At 42.3% G+C, this 19,864-nt stretch overlaps 1 protein-coding gene across 1 annotated transcript in view; it reads right to left on the bottom strand.

Moving 5' to 3' along the window:
- The window catches only part of spred1 (sprouty related EVH1 domain containing 1), a 32,807-nt gene that overhangs the window by 10,710 nt on the left and 2,233 nt on the right, over window positions 1–19,864 (bottom strand). The window contains exons 2-4 of the mRNA XM_046413887.1: window positions 8,937–9,207; window positions 4,110–4,278; window positions 497–543 (exon numbers count right to left, since the gene is read on the bottom strand). Coding sequence (XP_046269843.1) covers window positions 497–543; window positions 4,110–4,278; window positions 8,937–9,207 — 487 coding nt within the window. The remainder of the gene's footprint in view (window positions 1–496; window positions 544–4,109; window positions 4,279–8,936; window positions 9,208–19,864) is intronic.

The raw sequence follows: 19,864 nt of genomic DNA on the forward strand, positions 1-19,864 counted from the left end.
TGAATGTAACTCAATTAAACCTGTGCGAGGTGTGCCTTAAAGGGACACTTCACCCAAAACTGACATTTCCGTCATTAATTACTCACCCCAATGCTGAGGGAAAGTCGAGTGAAGAGCAGCATGTGCATCTGCTTTCAGATGGGGTGTGAGAAATGTGAACTAAGAAACTTCACCAGACCTTCCATCAGCCTGGGGGTGAGTAGATAATGACTGAATTTTCAGAATTTTTTTTGGGTGAACTATTTCTTTAACATTATAATCATCCATTTCCTACACCATGACAGAAAGATAATTAAAAATGAATCATCATCCTCAATATTAAGTTTTTTGTGAATCTGTTTTACTCTGTAGAAAAACTGCTTTAAGCCTAATTAAATTTGGGCCACACACTCAGTAAAAACCACACTTATGTCAAGAAAAGTAACATATACTCATCAGCACCCAGACAGCACACATTTTCTCTTAGCCAAAACCTCTCTGCTTTAATCTCACTTACCGGTATTCCATCCTCTGGAGAATCTCCTTCCCCACATGACCGACAACCTGAAAGAGAGAAGAAAGAAACCCGACGGGGAAAAGATTAGAAACCTGACTTGATAATTTCATATACTCTGCAAGAGTTGTCTACTTCCTTGTACCATATTCAAATCTTAGCCACATTTCTAAGAATATATGCAACAAAATTGTGTGCATCAAAACCACTTCACTTCCAATTATGACATCTCCCCTACAAAGCATGTTTGTGCCAACATTTACATCGCTGATTCTTGTGAGGCCTGAACAGGGCAAGACTTCTGCTTTCTTGCAGCCTGACGGGGAAATGAAAGCTGCTTTGTGTCAGTGGGGCACACAGAAGTTAATGAAATATGCATGTCTAGAATAATGTAACGCCGACCTTGCCATGTGCCATTTCTGCATCCAAAACACCTCATCTGCTAATGCTGGGGTCAGAGCTTATGTTTCACGTATCGGGCTGACCATGTTACAGCTTTTCATTACCACTGAGAATCAAACTGTGGATGGTGTAACCTGAGTAAGGACATTAATGTTGCTGATATTTCAACACAAAGTACTGTTTTATTTAAGTCCCTTTTCTACAAAAGCAGGGTGCCATTTTTTTCCATTCAGAGCAACACTGTTTAATAGATAACATTTTTATATCGGTAATACTGTAGTACTATTGTCTGGGAACTAAATCTGTGTTCTAACAGCAACTCAACTGCTAAAAAACATTTTATGGGAATAATCTAATATTCAGTTTAAGCATGATTAGTTGGTGAAACATGCTGGAATAGGTTGGTATGATGTGTGTATACCTGTGCACTTCCGGCTTCACAATTAAGATTAAAATAAAGGCCCGTTCACTATAATTATTACTTAACAGGTGTGGATATTCAGACTAGAATTGCGCAAATCTCATGAATGCAAACCTTTCACTTGATTTCCAAGCAGCAGCAGCCAGAATATTAATGGTGAAAGAAAACACTGTTAAAGAAACTTAATAAAACAGTGGTTGTGGTTGGGGCGATGGGCTTGGCAATTTTCAGAACAAAACAGGGATTAAACAATTTCCACTGGGATGAAGGGGAAATTGTTTGTACCTGGGGCATCAATAGGTTCTTTTTAAAACTTAGGTTCACTTAATTGGGATCACTGAGGCCTTGTTTGAAGAACCGAAGCATCAGTCAGCCTGTCTGCATTCAGAGAGGGAGTACAGCAACACACAGCAGTGCCGTCTCTACCACAGGGAGGCCAGAAGAATTCACTGGGCTTGTGTGAGGCCCAGTCAGTCCATCAGTCTGCCTGTCTGTCTGAATCACATGGAGAAAGGTGGCTGTGTGTGTATGTGCATTTCTCCACTACAGAGAGAAAGAGGCTTCCTGCAGCACGACGCTGGCAGTGCTGGGCCGCAAAGCTGCCTGAGCCATGTGCCTGTCGTTGCCATGGCAACAGAGGACCGCAAGACTGAAACACACACGTACACGAGCAAAACATATTCTCTCTCTCTCTCTCATACCGCCTGTTCTGCACCCCCCCCAACACACACACAAAGCAGACCAGCAGCAGAACGATGCAACAGGAATACAGAAGAACCTGCCTGCCTGCCTGAGCTGAAGAGAGGCATTACACAACACAACACACTGGCAGAATATTGAAGATGCCAACAGAGAGAGATAGAGAGAAAAAAAAGAGGGAGGGGAGGGAGAGAGAGAGAGAGAGAGGGGGAGAGAGGGAGACTCATCAACAACTGTTACAGCTGACATTCACAGAAAAGAGCTGATGTGTGTACTCGTAGACAGAAACTGTGCAGCATCTGGGTGACAGAGGTAAGGTGAGGTGGATGTGTTCAGTCAACTCCGACTATCAGGGATGTTCAACCTTCTTCTCAAAGCATCACATTACACCAATCTGGACCGTGAATATTATGTAAAGTCTTGAAAATACTTGAATACACAGCTTCCCAGAACATGAGAGACATGTTCAAACGATCCAAAAATACTCAGTTTGCTACCATAGAGGACTAAGAATCAGCAAAAATCTACATTTGAGGGGCTAGGAGGACAATTTGGGCATATTAGTTTAAAAACGATGGTTACATTAGAGAGAACATCCAGTTGCCCACTGCTCCTTGAACTGCCTAAACCATTCTTTATATCCTTTCACCTACGATAATAATGAATGTATGTATGAATGTATGTATGTAATGTATGAATTATCGCCAGTTAGACTTACATTCTCTGGTTGTTATGCATCTTCAATGTCTACAACTTTAACCACCACTTTGCATCTATTTATTTAGTTTTGCGTGCATAGGTATGTTTTAACTGATTTTATATTTTCTCTTTTTTTTCCCCATTTCTCTGTTTTCCTTTTCTTGTTTTATTTTTTGTAAACCAACTTCAATGACTTGCCATTACTGTCATTATTTGATGCCAGTTTTTTGTTGTTTTTCAAAGAAAAAAAAAAACTACTTAAAAAACCTCTGATGACTGATTTGACGTTGTTATCCTATTAATGCAGTAATATGTCTGTGGCAACCCACGATTCATTGTTTCGTATCTGATGCTGAAAGAAAGATAACAAGCAAAACAATTTGCAAAGGCAGACCTACAGCTGTTGCCCATGTTTTACCTTTCACCTAGACTTTGTGTGGACTTGTGCCCAGGAAGTGCAAATCTCAGATAAATGCTTGTGGGCACGAAGCGTCTGACGCCTAGCAGTGATAAGCCTTTTACGATACGTTCTACTGTACCCTCCTCTATGCTCCCCAGGGTTCCCAGGTCTAGAGAGTAAAGGAGATTACAGCTCGTCAGCCAGCCAACCAGCCAGTCAGCCTCTTGTGTAACACGGGGCTGGGTGACAGTTTGCTGAGCTGGCAATTCTCCTGCTAATTGGATGACTTTGCAACCTCTGGCACTGTACTGAAAAATAATGCTTATCAGGACCCAAAGCTACTAACTAAACTCAGAGACTTCACGCTTCCAGTTCTAGTTTAGCTTAAAAAAAACTGTATGAATGAACACAGACAGATCAAACCATACCCTTTCAGACAGTCTTCAAATTTAATCAGTCTAGTTAAGTTTCTCCTGACTGCAGTTCTGCCTAGCTTTACTAGCTGCCTAGCTTTCTTCAGGTTCCCACCCTTTGTCCTAACTCCTGCCCCCCCCCCTTGTTTCTTACCAACCCTCCCTCCCCTGTTTGACATCACCCACTGTCTGGCCACAGAGTTGCCCTGCCAGTCTCTACAGGAAGCAGAGAGTTTATCTGGGCAGCTGGCGCTGATAAGATAACACAGGAGGGGCAACGCTTGGTTGAGCAAGCAGGTAGCAGTGTGGGAAGTCATCAATGCTAATCAACGCTATGCATCTCTCCTAGAACAGATGCTAGGTCAGCCATTACAGAGGCAGTGACAAATAGGCAGGAATACAGGCAGCCTACACCCACTAACAGAATGCACGCCATGTTCATACAAGGCATGCCGTGTTCACATGTATAGATTGGCAAAAATTATAGTACAGCACAGTGTCTCATAAGTTATTCCAAACAAGTCTGGCTTAAGATGTAACTTATGTAGGCACCATTAACTATTTCCCAACACACACACACACCTTGGCTGATGTCCTCAATGGCCCGACGTATACCCCGATCAAAGGCACGGGCATCAGCGGGGCTCTGGAAAGTGAGTCCAAACTTCTTGTCGTTGATCCTCCAGTGATGAAAAATGGGGGTGACCTTGTTGTATACCACGTCCTTTTGTAAGACGCACTCCAGCACCACCTGGCAACACAAATACAAAGTTTAAGAATGAAATAAAACATATTGGCATTCTGCCACACTAGTTGCATTCTGTCAAATTAAAGTTTTTAGTATGCAGACAGGAACAGCATTTAAAGGTTTGATGAAAAAACTCACTGGGTAACACACATGCAAATCCTTCATCTTACTAATGCGTCACATTCAATACATTCAATGAGCCCACAGCCACAAGAGGAAGGAAATAGACAGAACGAGGTTGAGAGTAGAGGCCTGCATCTGGAACTACAAAAGCTCAAAGTTTCTAAAACAGAAAATGGAAAATCATCCTAAGCCCAATAATTTCACATAATTCTCTGAATAATTTGTAAAACAAATTTTAAATAGTGGGGTTTTCATTACAGATGATGATAAAATTGGAAAACACTGGTGGTAGCAGAAGAAGGGGAGGCCGAGTGTGTTTTGGAACCAAGTAGCGCAAGTGTGTGGCAGAGAGAGACTGTGTTTCCAAAGCCTATTATTAATCAGGACTAGTGGCCACCTCCTGGCCTTCCTCTAGGCAGATTAACTGAAATGAGAGATGGCCATTACAGTCTCTTTTTTGCCATTACAGGGTTTTTTTTGTTGTTTTTTTTAAACAGATGCGCACAAAAGGCAACTTAATGGGGTGTGAATGTGTGAGCGTGCACATGGCGATCAGCGTGAGGGAATACGTGAGCACCGAAGCCAGTGTGATGAAAAGCTCAATGACCCAAGTGCTGCACTGTACATCTTCACAGTGCAAATGTCTCATCGGAGAATGGCGGTCACAAACCAGTAACTGACATCTGAAAGCAGACAGCTTGGTTTGCCGTCAATCCGGATAACAGTTAACATGCACAATTTAAAAGGCCGATACGGGCAGCCGTGTGAGAAGTTGATGATATGTGATGCGTGTGTCAGGTACAGTGCACATAGGTCTACATTTCATTCTGAACGTCCAAGTGTAAGCTGCTTTTTACACTTGGCTGCAAGAATACTGTAACTTCATTTGTCTGCATGAAGATGTGTCTCCCCATGTCTGCCCTCATGTCACTACTGAAAACCTGCTCCTCCAAGAAAAGGGGCAAAGGTTGAGCCTGCGTGTTTACTCAGAGCCAGTGGATGAGAGGGATGGATGGATATGTATGTGTGTGTGGGGGGGGGGCAAGGAAGGTGCTGGGTGGATTTCGGTGGGGGGTGGGGTGGAGCTTATCGTGGAGGCGAGACTGAATGGAGCCGCAGCAGGTAAGGTGAGCACACAGCGAGGCTGACAGAGAAGGAAGTATCACAGTTGCATAGAAGAATGATACTTAACACCACATTCCACACTGTGCACAGTGAAAAGAGAGGAGGAGGAGCCACTGTCACAGAAAGAAAAAATAAAGAGACGGAAATGGAATGGAGGCTGGAGATGTTGGAGGAGGCAGATGGAGGTGAGATGTGAAGACAGCAGTGAAGAGACAGTGTGAGAGCAGAAATGGGGGAACACAGAGACTATGTTTATATGCATGGACGGAACCAAGAGGGAGAAATCGGGCTACAATCCATAAACGCAGCCTTTGCCATCAGAATCGTAATTACATTAAGATGTCTTTTAAAGACATTTTTACACATTTTCTTCCTCACCCCGACTCACAGCTAATAAAACTATTTTAGTAGCAAATAAATGATCACATGACAATGTTAAAAGCAGGAAAAACAACTGTATCGAGACAGCCCTTAACCCGTTTAACAGTAAACCTAAAACTAAACCAAATTCAGCCAAATCAATCAGAAGGTGTCACAGACTATAAACAACAGGAACTGAGACAAGATTTGACTTAATCCAAGACCCACTGTGGAAGAAAAAAAAAATCACTAACCAATTAACTGTAGTTTTTAAGAAAGTCACAGGGTCAGAGAGAAACAGAGAGTGAGAGAGAAAAAAAGAGAGAAAAAGGGGGGGCGTGATTGGTAGCTATATGGAGAGTCAGCTGAGTCATCACCAGTACACTCTGCGCCGCATCACTGCGCTTATAGACAGATCCCCTCCACCTCTTCCGTCTCACGTCTATCTGGCTCCACCTCTGTTTCCTGCTCTTTGACTAGACACATCTCTTTCCCTTATTCATCTCATATCTTATGCACCCCAATCACCTCATTTCTGCCAGCCAAAATTACACATTTGGGATTTCAAAATAACTGCATCTCTGATCTGTTTCCCCTCTGTCTTGTTCAGATTCCTATCAGGGAAAAGGGGGCGTCATCATGCTTTAAAATAAAGAAATACATCTACAACATCGAAATGCATTTTCCTTATCTGTGTTTTAGACACAACGACCCAAGACCAAACAAACTTTCAAACATTCAGAAGCTCTTCTCGAGGCCTCTTTTTTCTGTTTTCAGCATCACTCTTTCAACATAATTATGGTCTTTCATTTACCTCTGAAATCAAAATACTGACATTACTGTTTTAGACAACACTGTGGTAATAACTATGGATATTGCCCTGTGTTTTGTGATTTCTGACTCTGGCTAACATATTCTTACGTGGTTTTGTCTGTTGCTGTTGTTTTCATGTACTCATCGCCCTGCCTCTCCTCTTCTGATACCCTCAGACTGTGGGCTGCACTGTGGTTGACGCCAGCAACGTGTCACTGGGTGGCATCCCGACAGACCTACATATGGCTGGGTGTTTGTTGTGGTGGCTGGGGGTAGACTCTGGTGGTGACAGGAGTGTTTTACCACATCCCAGAGGAGTAACCAGGGTCTCTGAGCCATGGCTATACCCTGTCTGAACAACAGCATTCCCGTCACACCCTTTCCTGTGCCACTAACACACACACACACACTTGGATAGCAACGTGCAAAACACAAACATGCCATAAACACAAAACACACATAAAATGTGTTCAGTCAGAGAAGATAAAATAGGTGATTCAGAAATGCTGCTTTAACAAGACTCTAATGTCAGATCATCAGGAGCTACCAGACCCTGCTTCATGGAGGCCTTCTCTCCACTGACATCTGACAGTCCTCTCTCACACACATACACACACACAAACACACACAGATTTACACTCTCATTACCACAGACCAGAATTAATCCTGTGCATCAACTGGATCTGTTTTACATCTACAACACAGAATGAGACTGCAACAAGAAGGTCATGAGCTTTACAGCAAATACAGCAAAAGCCATAAGGATTAAACCCTTCAGAAACAGGGGGAAAAGAGTGACCCTGCAGGTCATATATTTGTATGTGTACATGTTGTACAGGATGCCAAAAATATGTGTAACAACTAAAATGTACCATTAAATATGTTGGTAAGTGGAGCCACTAGTAAATATGTTTGTATTTTTGCATTAGTATTGCAGAAGCTACACATGCTACAGTATATGTCAACAAAGCTGCTGTTTATAGCTCTTTAGATGTAACATAAACACGTCTTCTAAATTAAAGTGGAGTGATGCAGGTGAGATATTTTTGCTGTGTGGTGCCTCTGTCTATCTGTAAATAAAGCCCTATACTGCTGGTTCCACTGCAAGTAGTGACAAATTGTGCTTATAAGCATATTATTTGTTTGCTTTTGTAAATGTTGATGAGGAAGAAATATAGTTTTATATTATTTTGTTGAATACAAATTGGTAAATAGATCAGTAACAGTAAATAGATCCAAGACACAGTCTATCTCTGATAGCAATACACTACCATACTGTGTAACTAAGGACCCAGCTGGTCACCCGTATCCCAGTACAATGACTGCCAAGAAATCAGAAGGAAACCCCGCAATGCATTTAGAGTATGGCGATGGAATGAGGAGATGAAAAGAGTAGTTGAACTGACCAGCCATTTGACAGAAAATCAATTAGCAGTTATTTTTAATAAATTATGTATTTTTTAGCAAAATTCTAAATATTTTGTGGTTCCAGGCTCTCAGATGTGAGGACTTATTTTCTTTCTCTTACATGATAAGTGAATATGAATGGGTATCGAAGGTTAGACAACCATCCTGTTTATCTCACCTTCTTCTCTAGAAAATTCTGTTTGGCATTTTTCATTATTTTCCCACTAGACATTAAAAATCAATGGCAGATTAATCCAAAAAGTGTTATCTGCAGACCATTATATAAAAAAAATCCTGCTTTCACAGTGTCTTTACATCACATATCAAGAAACAGGAAATGCTTATAAAAAGGATGGTAAATACTTGTGTACTCATGGAAAACCAGCATGAGTGTGAATTTCCAGCCCCTATTCCATCATTTAGGTCCCTTCCAAGCTCTTGCTGTGTTTCCCACATCCCTCATCCCACATTCTTTTCTCCTTACTAATCTGCCCTTCATCCCTGATGATATCATCATGCATCACAGCATCACGCAGTTCGCTCCTATTTTCAGATACCTGCGCCATGGAGGAAAGCCAAACAACCGCTTCCTGTGTGTGCGTGTGTGAGTGTTTGTGAGTGAGACAGAGAGGGGGGAGTCTGGGAAAGAGGTGCTCAGGGTGATCTCATCTAAGTAAATGCACTATCTCTGGTTTGTGCACCTCAACATGCACAAGAGAAAAGGAATGACAAAACAACCAAGAAACTAAACCCACCAACTTGTGTAGTATTATTATGAATTAATGCAGTGCATCATAACCTAATACATTCAAATGAGCTAGAGTTTCCCTTACCAATTTGTCTTTGAGCCTCTCGCCCTTGATGTGGAACTCCACAGCGGTGGGGCTGGGGCTGGGGCTGGGGCTAGGACTGGGACTAGGACTGTGGCTGCAGGGGCTGAGGTTGCTGCTGCTTCCTCCACTGCCTCCACTGTGGGTGCTGCTGCTGTCCTCCGCCCGGCTGACCTTATAGACGGTGACACAGCTAAGGCCTCCGCCTCCCAGGGGAAGCCACCCGGAGTCATCCCGAGTCAAGACCACTGCTCTCACGCGCGCATAACTGTCACTGTGGAGGAATAAGTAGGGAGAGGAAAACATGGAGGGTGGAAGGAAAAAAAAGAGAGGGAAAGAACAAAAGAAAAACAATGATTTAAGTGAACATAATCTGTAGTGATTTAAAAATTTCTATCATGGTCTCTTCTTGAGGGTCTTCTCTGGTGACCTTTCACATCATCTGGATTACAAAAACATCATCTACAGGAGACAGCCTACATAAAATATCAGCACATAATTCAGCTGACACACTACACAAACATACAGTTGAGGAGGAGGAAATGGGTCTAAAAGGTCTACATCACATTTGTCCAACAATTTTAAAAACAGTTCACCAAATGTCACATCACACTAGAACTACTCTCATGCTGAGATTAAATAAACCAAATGAAAAAGTAGGGAAATCTGGGTGGGGGCAGAAGCCATTAACTTGTAACAAGCTAGCCTACAAGCTGTAACAAACCTAAAAATGGCATGTGAAAGAGCAAAGTCAACCATTCAACTCTGCATTAAATGCATATTGGTTTTAGTGCATGGTATAACAGACTGCTGGCTACGATTTCTAAAGCGTGAAGCCACCAGTGTATGTTTAGCCCCAGCCAGAGGGTGACTGACCCTCTGGCCAAGTTCAGGCTCTGGCTACTGCTGATTTTCAATCTTTACCCTAAAGCAGGTGGTTTCAGACTTGACAACACATGACTGGTGCTCCAGCTCATGTCAACATCCTTCCATTGTTACTTGATACTTCTAGTACTTGTCTCACTCATCTTTCTAATGTCACCTACTAGGACTTTGAATCACAGTGTAATACAAAGCAAGATGGTTGCATCAATGATGCATAATATTGTCTGTGTAACTGATTATGAAACTGAAAATACACTAATAACAAAGAGGGACTGAAATACCAGAGATATTATTGGCTGTATTATGAAAGGCCTTAAGATTCAGAGATTCATACACAGCTGACTTGAGGAGGTGTGAACAAAAATGCATGAAGCTTCAGGTTTTTAGATACACAGCTACATGAACCCATTCGTTGTCACTGAAATGTCAAACAGCCACAAACTGGAAAATACCAAATACGATAAAGTGTAATAATCTAAATCTGAAACCACATCATACTTTGAAACCGTCTATTAATTATACGCTATGACTCTAAATCTGTTTGCCTCTCATTCCATTTTTCTCCCTCTCCACCTCCTTTGCCTTACTGTCCCTTCACTTGGAGTCAGATGTTTCCCTGATTAGACAACACAGACTGAATCGGGCCACCGGAAATGACAAAGGTCAGGGTGTGCTGAGGGCAGCATTTTGCAGAAACTCATGGTAACATATTAAATACTGGGGAAGATCTAAGAGCTGACAAAAACTGGGACAGACAGTGAAGAATGTCACGGCCGGATGTCTTCCTGTGACACACTGCTCTGTGGTTGCCGTCTAGGTTAAGAAATGAGGATGACATCACATGGTCCCAAGAAGAGAACAGTGGCTAAAATATGAAACAGTTATTAAGGGGCAGTGTCATGAACTGACAACATGTAATAAATGTAAGAGACAATGTTCAATATGGGGTCCATCGTCAGGATTTCATGGAAGTAGCGAAGCAGTGAATTGAATAATAAATGTGATGTGAGATTACTGCATATACAGCCTACAAAGTACGTTCAGACAGGCGGTGTAGGCTGCTTGCAGCTGTGTGTTACAGTCGCCATCAGATATTTTTAATGTAATTTATTCCCAACGTCAAAGTGTTGCAACTAACATGTTATTTCAGAACAGTGGTCAGTTTCATTGGAACTACTCAGTAGGTGTCCGTTATCAGGAATTAACTGACACCCTGCAGCCAGAATCAAATATTCACACAGAACATGGTGTAATACAGTTAACTAGTATCTAATGCTCCAAAAGAAGAACGGCTGCATTCATCCCCTTGCAGCCTCTCCTCTCTACTCAGTAAGGCTAACCTTTGGCCTCCTGCCTTCCACACCCTTGGCAAACCTCAGTGCCCAGGGTACTGGTTAGTAATTAATCGAAGAGCCAGTGAGCATTAAATCTGAAGCTAAGCTTTTCTTCATGTGAGGGCTTTGATATCCGGGCACCTGGTTATAGCTGACTAAAGTTCCCTCAAAGAATTGGTAAGCACGATAAATACAGGCAATACAACCAACAAAACAGACTGCGTTTCTGAAAACCACACACTTCACTATGTCCATTTCCAGTGTGTTCGGACACACAAACACAATATGCTCTTCCAGACTTAAGACAAATGTACTATCCCCTCATCCTCGCTCCCGACAGCTAACTCAAACCTATCTGACCTACGCCTAACAGTGTCTTCAAAGCAGCTATAACCAATATTCTAATAGAAGAAAATTCATCAAATTGCATTGCAAAAAAAAAAAAAAAACAGACCGTGTGAAAGCGTGCTTGCACGATCACTAAGCATACAGACAATGTTAGCGGCTAGCTGATGAACATAGCATATTTACCTCTTAAAGATGCAGGTATTTCCCTCTGGAGTTGGTAGAGACCAAGAACAACGCAAAAAGAGAGTGGATATTGGACTTATATTCATCAGGTGGCCAGACAGAAAATCTTCAAACGAAAACTAATGCTGCATGTGTAAATAAGCAACTGTTTTCCACATCCATGATGTGCCAGTATTGTAAAAACAACCTGTTTCAGCTGCCCCCAAGTAGCCCACAAAGTTTTACATAATACTGCTGGGTTACTTTGCTACTACTACTACTACTACTACTGTTTAAAATCCAAGCATGGTAATTCTGTCGTCAGGAAAGATACATTTGTGTTAATAATGATCTATCTAGTTCCAAGCAATTACACTTATTAATTAAATATTATTGATATCCTTAATTATCTTTCCTTGCCTTAACCATCCCATAACTCCTCAGGAATCAATACATCAAAACAATCCTTCAGTCACACTGAATGGCGATCTAATCCTTCAGTGATATTAAATTTAGTTGGGGTGTTTACACTACTGCCTGCTCAAAGCTGATGCTTTGCCAATCTGTCTATATTCTCAGCAAGCCTCGTCTATCTTGGCACCAAGAAAAGTAGACAACAATTGAAGTCTTTTAGTTGTTATTATTAAAGACATCCGAAGGTCCAAGGACATTTTCAGATATAATGTTGTGATTGTTCTGTCCCTTTATGAGTGAATAGTATACTTGGGCAATAACAGATTACCAATATTATGACTCTCTTGTAAACCTAAATGTACTCATATCACAGTTGTCAGTCTTGCTCAAGCACTGTTTCCAAGCTTGAGCAGTAACTGGTCGTGGGAGACTGACCGAATAACATAACAACAACAAACTTCCCCTTTACAGCCACGCACCCTTCCTGGTTAGTCCTCCTAACAGCCACAGAAGTGCTTAACTTCACACAAAACCCCTATCCACAGCAGAAAAATGCATTTTTGAGCAGTATAACAGGCTGTAAAAAAGGGAAATACTGCTGCAGTTAGGCCCCTCTATGGCCCCCAATAAAGGATGCGGGTGATGGGTGCAGGAGGGGCTGTCAATCAGGCAGGGGTCCCTGGGGTGAACAGAAGGCAGGCGGCAGTGTCACTCAGCCATGACCAGGGCACAATGACCAGGGCCTGACCCTTCAGACCTACCATCACACAACATGTCAGCAACCATGACACTCAAGGGGAGGGGGGCTTGTATATAGCTTAATGCTAATGACCAATCAAACCCGCAGACCAACAACTAAGATCAACCAATAAAGCAACTGGTAAATGCACTAGATCATATAACAAAATATTTAAAACAGGGGAATAAAAGGAACAATCTGCCGTTTTTCTTGTTTCTCCTACAAAAATTCCTTTTCCGTTTCCTTTCTTATGGTAAAAACAGTAAGTGGTCCAAAAAGATATTTGAGTGAAACCTGCTGCAATGGGCGCGAGCACACACACACACACACACACACACACACAGAGTTCAGAGTGGGATAGTGGAGACAAAGGCTGGCCTCCACGCCCCTTGCTGGGAACACACAGTCGACTGGACACACAATTGAGAGCGGAAGCAGATCAGCTGGCCTGGGTCTGCGAGCACGGCAGAGAGGGAGGGGAAGGGGGAGTGAGACAGAGATAGAGAGAAAGGAGCCCCCCATTCCAAATTATTCCAAGTTATTCTGCTGGATGACTGACTTCATTTCCGACCAAAAGCAGGGGAGAAAAACAGAGGGAAGGGTGAGAGTGTAACAGAGGACTGTGTGTGTGTGTGTGTGTGTGTGTGGTGGGGGGGGTGGAGACAAAGGTGACGGTCAACAGCTCCAGCTTCAATATGGCCTTTACTGTTCATAAAAAGGACGTGCATAGGTCTGTATGGATTCTATGTAGAGGTGGACAATCTGACAACTTTAGCTTGTGATCGTGAATGTGCCAACAACCACTTAAGCACACTGACCAGTAGATCCGCGTGAATGTACCAACAGAGTGATATCGCCAAAGAGATGGCTGTGCTGGTTGTAGAAATTCTTTCATATGGCTCTTCTTTGCATGACGTATTGTAAATAATGCATCAAGGCATCCAGATAACAGCATGGCAGATGAGGATTTTGTATGAAAAAGGAATCTTTACTGCAATATTGTGTTTTAATTGTGAGAACTAAGTAATTCATAGGCTATTTCAAGTCTGGCTATAGTGTCTCTTAACGTCATATAATGTGAGAGCAAAACAGACAACGTAAGAAGAGAAGAGAAGAGAAGAGAAGAGAAGAGAAGAGAAGAGAAGAGAAGAGAAGGCGTGATGGGGAGCACGTGCAGACCAGGCAGGCCTGGGCCTCGAGGCCGGCTGTTCCAGTGTATGGTGGAGAAGGGGGATCCTGGGACAACCATTTCCTAAGTTTACAAAGTGGCCGTTTGTCTGCTGCTGTGGCCCATGGCTCAATGGGCTCCAGCAGCCCATCATGCTTTGCTCCTGTCCCAGCCTTGGGTTTCTCACCCCAGAGGGGAGTGGTGGAGAGAAGGCGAGGGATATGGTTTGGGGGTGGGGGTACTGAAAGAAAGACAGGAGGGGGAGAAAAAGGGAAGGAGGAGAAGGAAGAGGAGGAGTGCAGGAGGAGAGAGAGAAAGGATGTGGCCTGAGCCCTGGGGGCTCGCCAAGTCACCCTCCCTTTCCTCTGCTCTTCTACCCAACCCCTCCCCGGCTGCCTCTCTCTACACAATGGCTGCTTCTCTGCTGAAATTTCACGTTATTGGATCCCGGGCCTGGAGTTTTGTCCTCCCACAATGTCCAGGCAGCGGAGCATGCTGCAGGGGAGACACACTCTGCAAGCTAAAAGCTGGAAAACCATTCCTCCTTTCATTAGCATCAGAAAAGGGGAGAAAAGTCCCCCCTTGCCACCTCTTTTTTCCATCACCCGTTTTCCTCCCCATTCCCCCCCGTATCAAAACCGGAGGAAGGCTGTCAAGCTCAGTCAAGCTCCACTAGACCACTTTGGTTTGTAGGACTTTTTGGGGGGGCGGGGTCATTAAAATATCATTGGGGAAAATAAACACAAGCTACTTATCCCAATCCGATTCTATAGATTATCCGCCAAAAGGAAAGCAATCACAAGCAAAGTAGAAGGGGGAATGGAAGATGGTGTGAAAACCTGCTCTGCTTGTGACTCATTTTCTATACTTACTAAACATTTTGACTATCTTCAACAGTGGTTTTCATAGATAAAATGTGCTACTTTTACATTTCCTTATCAGCTTTGCCCTTACCTAAAATTGGATGTATTCAACTATTCAAAATACACACGTCCAAGGTTTCTATATACGTAATGTAATACAAAAGTATGAAACATTTGAATGCAATCTATGAAAGCATAATCTACCAGAATACCCCCCCCCCCCTCAAGACAAAAATCTCAAGTAACAAATGAGGAGCTAAAGTTGTAAAAAGATAAAGCTACGCAGTTTCCTTCACTGTGATCACGCCTCATTGAAGAAATGAGTAACATGCATTCTGGGCCTCGACTGTCGATTCCAGCAGTGCATCTAATCTGAACGGTGCAAACTAGCTGGCCAATTAGCCATGGTTCAAATCCCCTAAATAACCAGTGGCAAACTGAAGGGCACAGACATTCCCAAAACAAACATCAACATGACCCAACACAGATGAAGTGTAAATTATGACATAAGCCCACACTTCTGAAGGAGCTGCAGCCATTAATAAAACAACTAATAATGGGACAAAAGAAACAGGCAGCCAGCATCCCAAGCCTGTTACATTAGCTGCAGTGAAAACTAATACGTAGGCTATAGAAAGAGAAGTGAAAGAGAAATTTGCCCTATCTCCTCTCAACACCTCAGGCTGCTGGTGAGTCATCTCCCTCACAAGAACATTCAGCTTAGCTACCAACTGACTCAGTAAAAAAAAGAGAACAGGGAAAAAAAAAAACAGAACAAGCCTACTCTGCTGCTGCACCACACAGCAAAGCTGCACTTCAAGTTCACCACCATCCTTTCACAGAAATACCTCTTAATATGACGACAAATTAACAGTCATTCTGGTAGCATCTGTCACAGACAGCAGTTAGTGGGTCAAATTAAACTGTAGCCCAAATCAAAGGTAGGCCAAAACCAACCTAAACCATCACTCAGACAGCGTTTCTAACATTGATTTTCTAACCAACCCCTCTATTACAGGATTGGGCCTGCAACCCCAACAACAATGTTTGAGGTGCCGCTGCGCCGTGGCACTATAAATCAAAAGAATCCCATATGTGTATCAAATGCCAGAAAACTATTCTCAAACATCAATCAAATCCACATATTGAGATGATCTTAATTTGAACCGCAACCATTTGGAAAATTAAAACCTTGCGCTTGCCATTACCAAAAAAAATAAATAAATAAAAAAAGAGGAACCACAAATTTCGACTGCTGCGGCGTCTCTGGTCGTCTTTGATGTATGAGCAGTCCCCAGGGACTGAGCTCGTCAGTTACTCCGAGACCAAGGGGGAGACTGGGAAGCTGAGGGAACAAGGCAGCCGTCTTAACTGTGGGAGAAACCATCAACACATCTCAGAAGCAACTTGGCAAGGATAAACCACCAAAACCATGATGATGGCCATTGGATGTAAAGAGAAACTGCTATGACAAGTTGCAAACCATCACAGCATCCCCTGTTGTTGGGAATAACAATATTATCATCGTCAGAAACCAACCTGTTAGCCCATCTTGAAATCCAATTAGATTCACATTTGAGCCAATTTCCATTGAATCGCTGCCTCTAAGATTTGGAGGAATCGAGAAACACTTTTAGCAACCAATAAAAGTCTGCTCCAAATTCTAAATATAGCCACTAGACAGGATAAAATCTGATTAAAGGTTACTGATAATAATAATAGTAACATCTGTTCTTACAGGCCCCCAATTTTAATTCTATTGATATGAAAACTTGACTCATGAATTCATTTATTTGATAACATGAAGCTATGTTTGCTTAAATGCACTCATCCAGGATCTGGGCCTATCTCTTTCAGAAACACATACACATGCCAAATGTTCCCAGAGAACTAAACACACAAGTGTGCATGTGCACAGACGCACACACAGAAACCCCTTCCTGTTTTCAAAGCGTTTGGAAACTCAATCAAAGACACAAGGTTTAGGATTTACATCTGTGCCCTTTTATGTCTGTGGCCTCACAGGAAAGAACCATCTTGGCCCAGCTGCAGCAGAGAGCTCACAACAAGGCCCAGCCTTCATGCTCCCGCATGTAGCACAACTGAAAACAATATCCACAATTCAGACACTTACTGCTAAAAGCACTTCTTAGGGGCTCTGAGATATGGTCTGTGAACATCAGAGGCCCATCTTGACAAAGAAATAAGGACAAGCCCTGCTATCTGGATATGATAGCATGGAGACACAAAAACCTTTTTTTGGTGTAGGCTTCACAGCCTACATACACAACATAAGTCCACACCAGATCTTTGTCTTACAAACAAGAACATTTGTCTGAAATATGCTTTAAATACACTGCTGACATGTACGCTCGTTTATGCTCGTTCTTAAAATACTTGAGGAGGAAATGAAAATTATAAGAGGGAAGTGGCTCGGGTTTAAAATACACAGAATCCAGGCCTAAATCTGGCCATGGGAATGGAACAGTCCACCACTATACAAGGCCTGTTCAGTTTGTTGGCTTGTCTCAGTTACAGACAGTCCAAGCCCTCTGGTAATGCAAAGGATCGTTGTCATTAATCACACAAACAATACTACTTCTAATAGAACAAGTAGACTGCGGTATAAATATTCTGTATCTTTTAGGATTATACAACTTCTCACAAGGTGTAAATAAGCAGAACCTGGGAAAGGTTTAAGGTCAAGACACTTGAATTTCTGCAATACTATATTTATTTTAGATGTACATCTAAATCTAAACTGTGAGTTTAGCAGCCAGAGAAGAAAAATGCTGGTACAAACGCCCTTATGTAAATTTGTTGAACGACACATTTCATTAGTCTCTGTAAACCACTGTGGTCACAAGCAACACTTCCCCAAAATAATACAGAAGCAAAACTAAAGATGCATCCAGTTCAGCAGACATTGTCAAAGGTAAGATAGCTTAGACTAGTTCAGCTAGTAAAGCTAAGTGTTCACTGAGGTCATATCCAACAACTGCCAATAACCTCAAATTATACTATCTATAAAAAAGTTCCAGGAAATTATTTAGCTTAACATAAGGGGCACAGGATATAGGCAATTACCCAAGCCATAAAGCACTAGCCATAACAGCTGAAGTAGCCGTCTCCCTTTGTCGTTTCAGGACATGATGGGGGTTGTTTAGGAGGAATGTGTTTGGAAAGCTCTGCAACAGGAATGGGAGTGCAAAACAGCCCTCAGGTGATAAGATCGCGACACCCACATTGGCAGATAAAACGCTGAGCTGTCAAATCAATCACACAGATAGGAAGAGAACACAGAGAAAGGAATCACAGAGGAATCACCTGACTGGCAACAAACAATACCACAGAACTCCAGGAATGTAAAAAGAAGAAGCTGTACCTTACCTACGTTCAGTGGAATATACAGATGACTGACCTTAACTGATAATTCTGGATAAGAGATTCGGTTGGCTCATTTTACCAAAAGCCTATAGAAAATAAAATCGACATGATCGCCTGAGTGTGAATTTCCTTAAACAGAGACTGAAGGAGGATGAAGAAGCCTGCATTTGGCAAACTGCAATCTATATAATGTTTTAAATAAACATCTAGTTTAGAAACCATAAATGTTAAATTTTAGCTTAGCAGGGCATAAGATGTTTGAAAAAAGAAGCTATCCACCTGTGTGACTATGAAAAGAGTATCTACGGTACACAGATAAAAAGCACCAGTACAGTGCTCCTCAACAGACTACTGCCATGTTTGAGATAACTATTTTAGATAAACGTGACATTCGCCAGCAAGGCTGTTTGCACATACTTTCATAAATCTCCCACTCCTCCCAGCATGACTATCGCCCGTGTCTGCAAAATTCACATTAGCCTTACATCACACCACAGTCTCCACACATCCCAGCGTACACGCAAACCAAAACCTGACAAGGCTTTGTGTGCCTTCTTGTCATTTCAACCTTGTAAGCTTAGCTGCACCAAGGCCAAGTAACATGTTCTCAGCAAAGGTTGTGCTGTGTGCGTACATCAGATTGGCTCACCGCCCATCATTCAGACAAAACCACTTCAGGACTATGGCTTCATACGTTTTTTTGGTAGATTTTCAAATCAAATGTTTGCAGGCTACATTTATAATAACAACTTCCATTTATTAAAAGAAGAGGCTGATTTATTTTAGGGTTTACCAAGTGACTCATCAAAGATCTGCCTTTCTCCCATCAATGAAAGAGAACATAATGTCACAATGTAAAAAGGGACACACACAGTTGAATAACATTATAACAAAATATATTATTATTCCTGATGCTTCAAAAAATATTATCAGGTATTTTTTGTGATTAGCTCATAAAGGAAACGCTCCTGAGCACAATATAAATGGCTCAGGCATGCTCTGTATTCTGTTCACTCGATTACTATGAATCATGCAACAGCCAAAAAGGTGGTGGAATCATAGCAACAATGTTTGGATCACTTCGCCATCTTAGCTGCTGCCATCATGCAGTGGAGAACAAACCCAGCTGGACTGTATCTTGTACAACAGTGATGATCTGTGGACTATGGCAGCAGTTCCCAAAGTGGGAGCTGAGGGCCTCAAGGGGGTCCCTGAGGTTAGTGCAGGGTGTCCCAGCAAATTCATTTCAATGCACCTTCTCTCCCTGGAGGTTAACACAACGAGGGAATGTATTCAGATGACTGCTCAAACGGCGGTTTCACCCTTCCTACTAGCCTCAAACATGCTGGGTTTTTACATAGGTTAAGCTAAATCATGAGAAATTGCAAAGATCAGCTCACATAAACTTCACAAATTCCCTAAAACAACGTGCAGTCAACTGAAGGTGAGAGGTTTTACTGTAATCTACAAGGTGTGTCTTGATAGGAAGACAAAGAACTCTATGACTTATGTTGCATAAAAGCAGAAGTGCAGTTCAAGGACAAAGTCTTCATGCATTAAATCAATCAACCTCATAAAAGGCAAGATAGGGGAAATGGGGGGAAAAAACATGGGTGTGTATCGAAAATTAA

Source organism: Scatophagus argus, chromosome 15 (genome assembly GCF_020382885.2).
Source record: "Scatophagus argus isolate fScaArg1 chromosome 15, fScaArg1.pri, whole genome shotgun sequence".
Lineage (NCBI taxonomy): Eukaryota > Metazoa > Chordata > Actinopteri > Scatophagidae > Scatophagus > Scatophagus argus.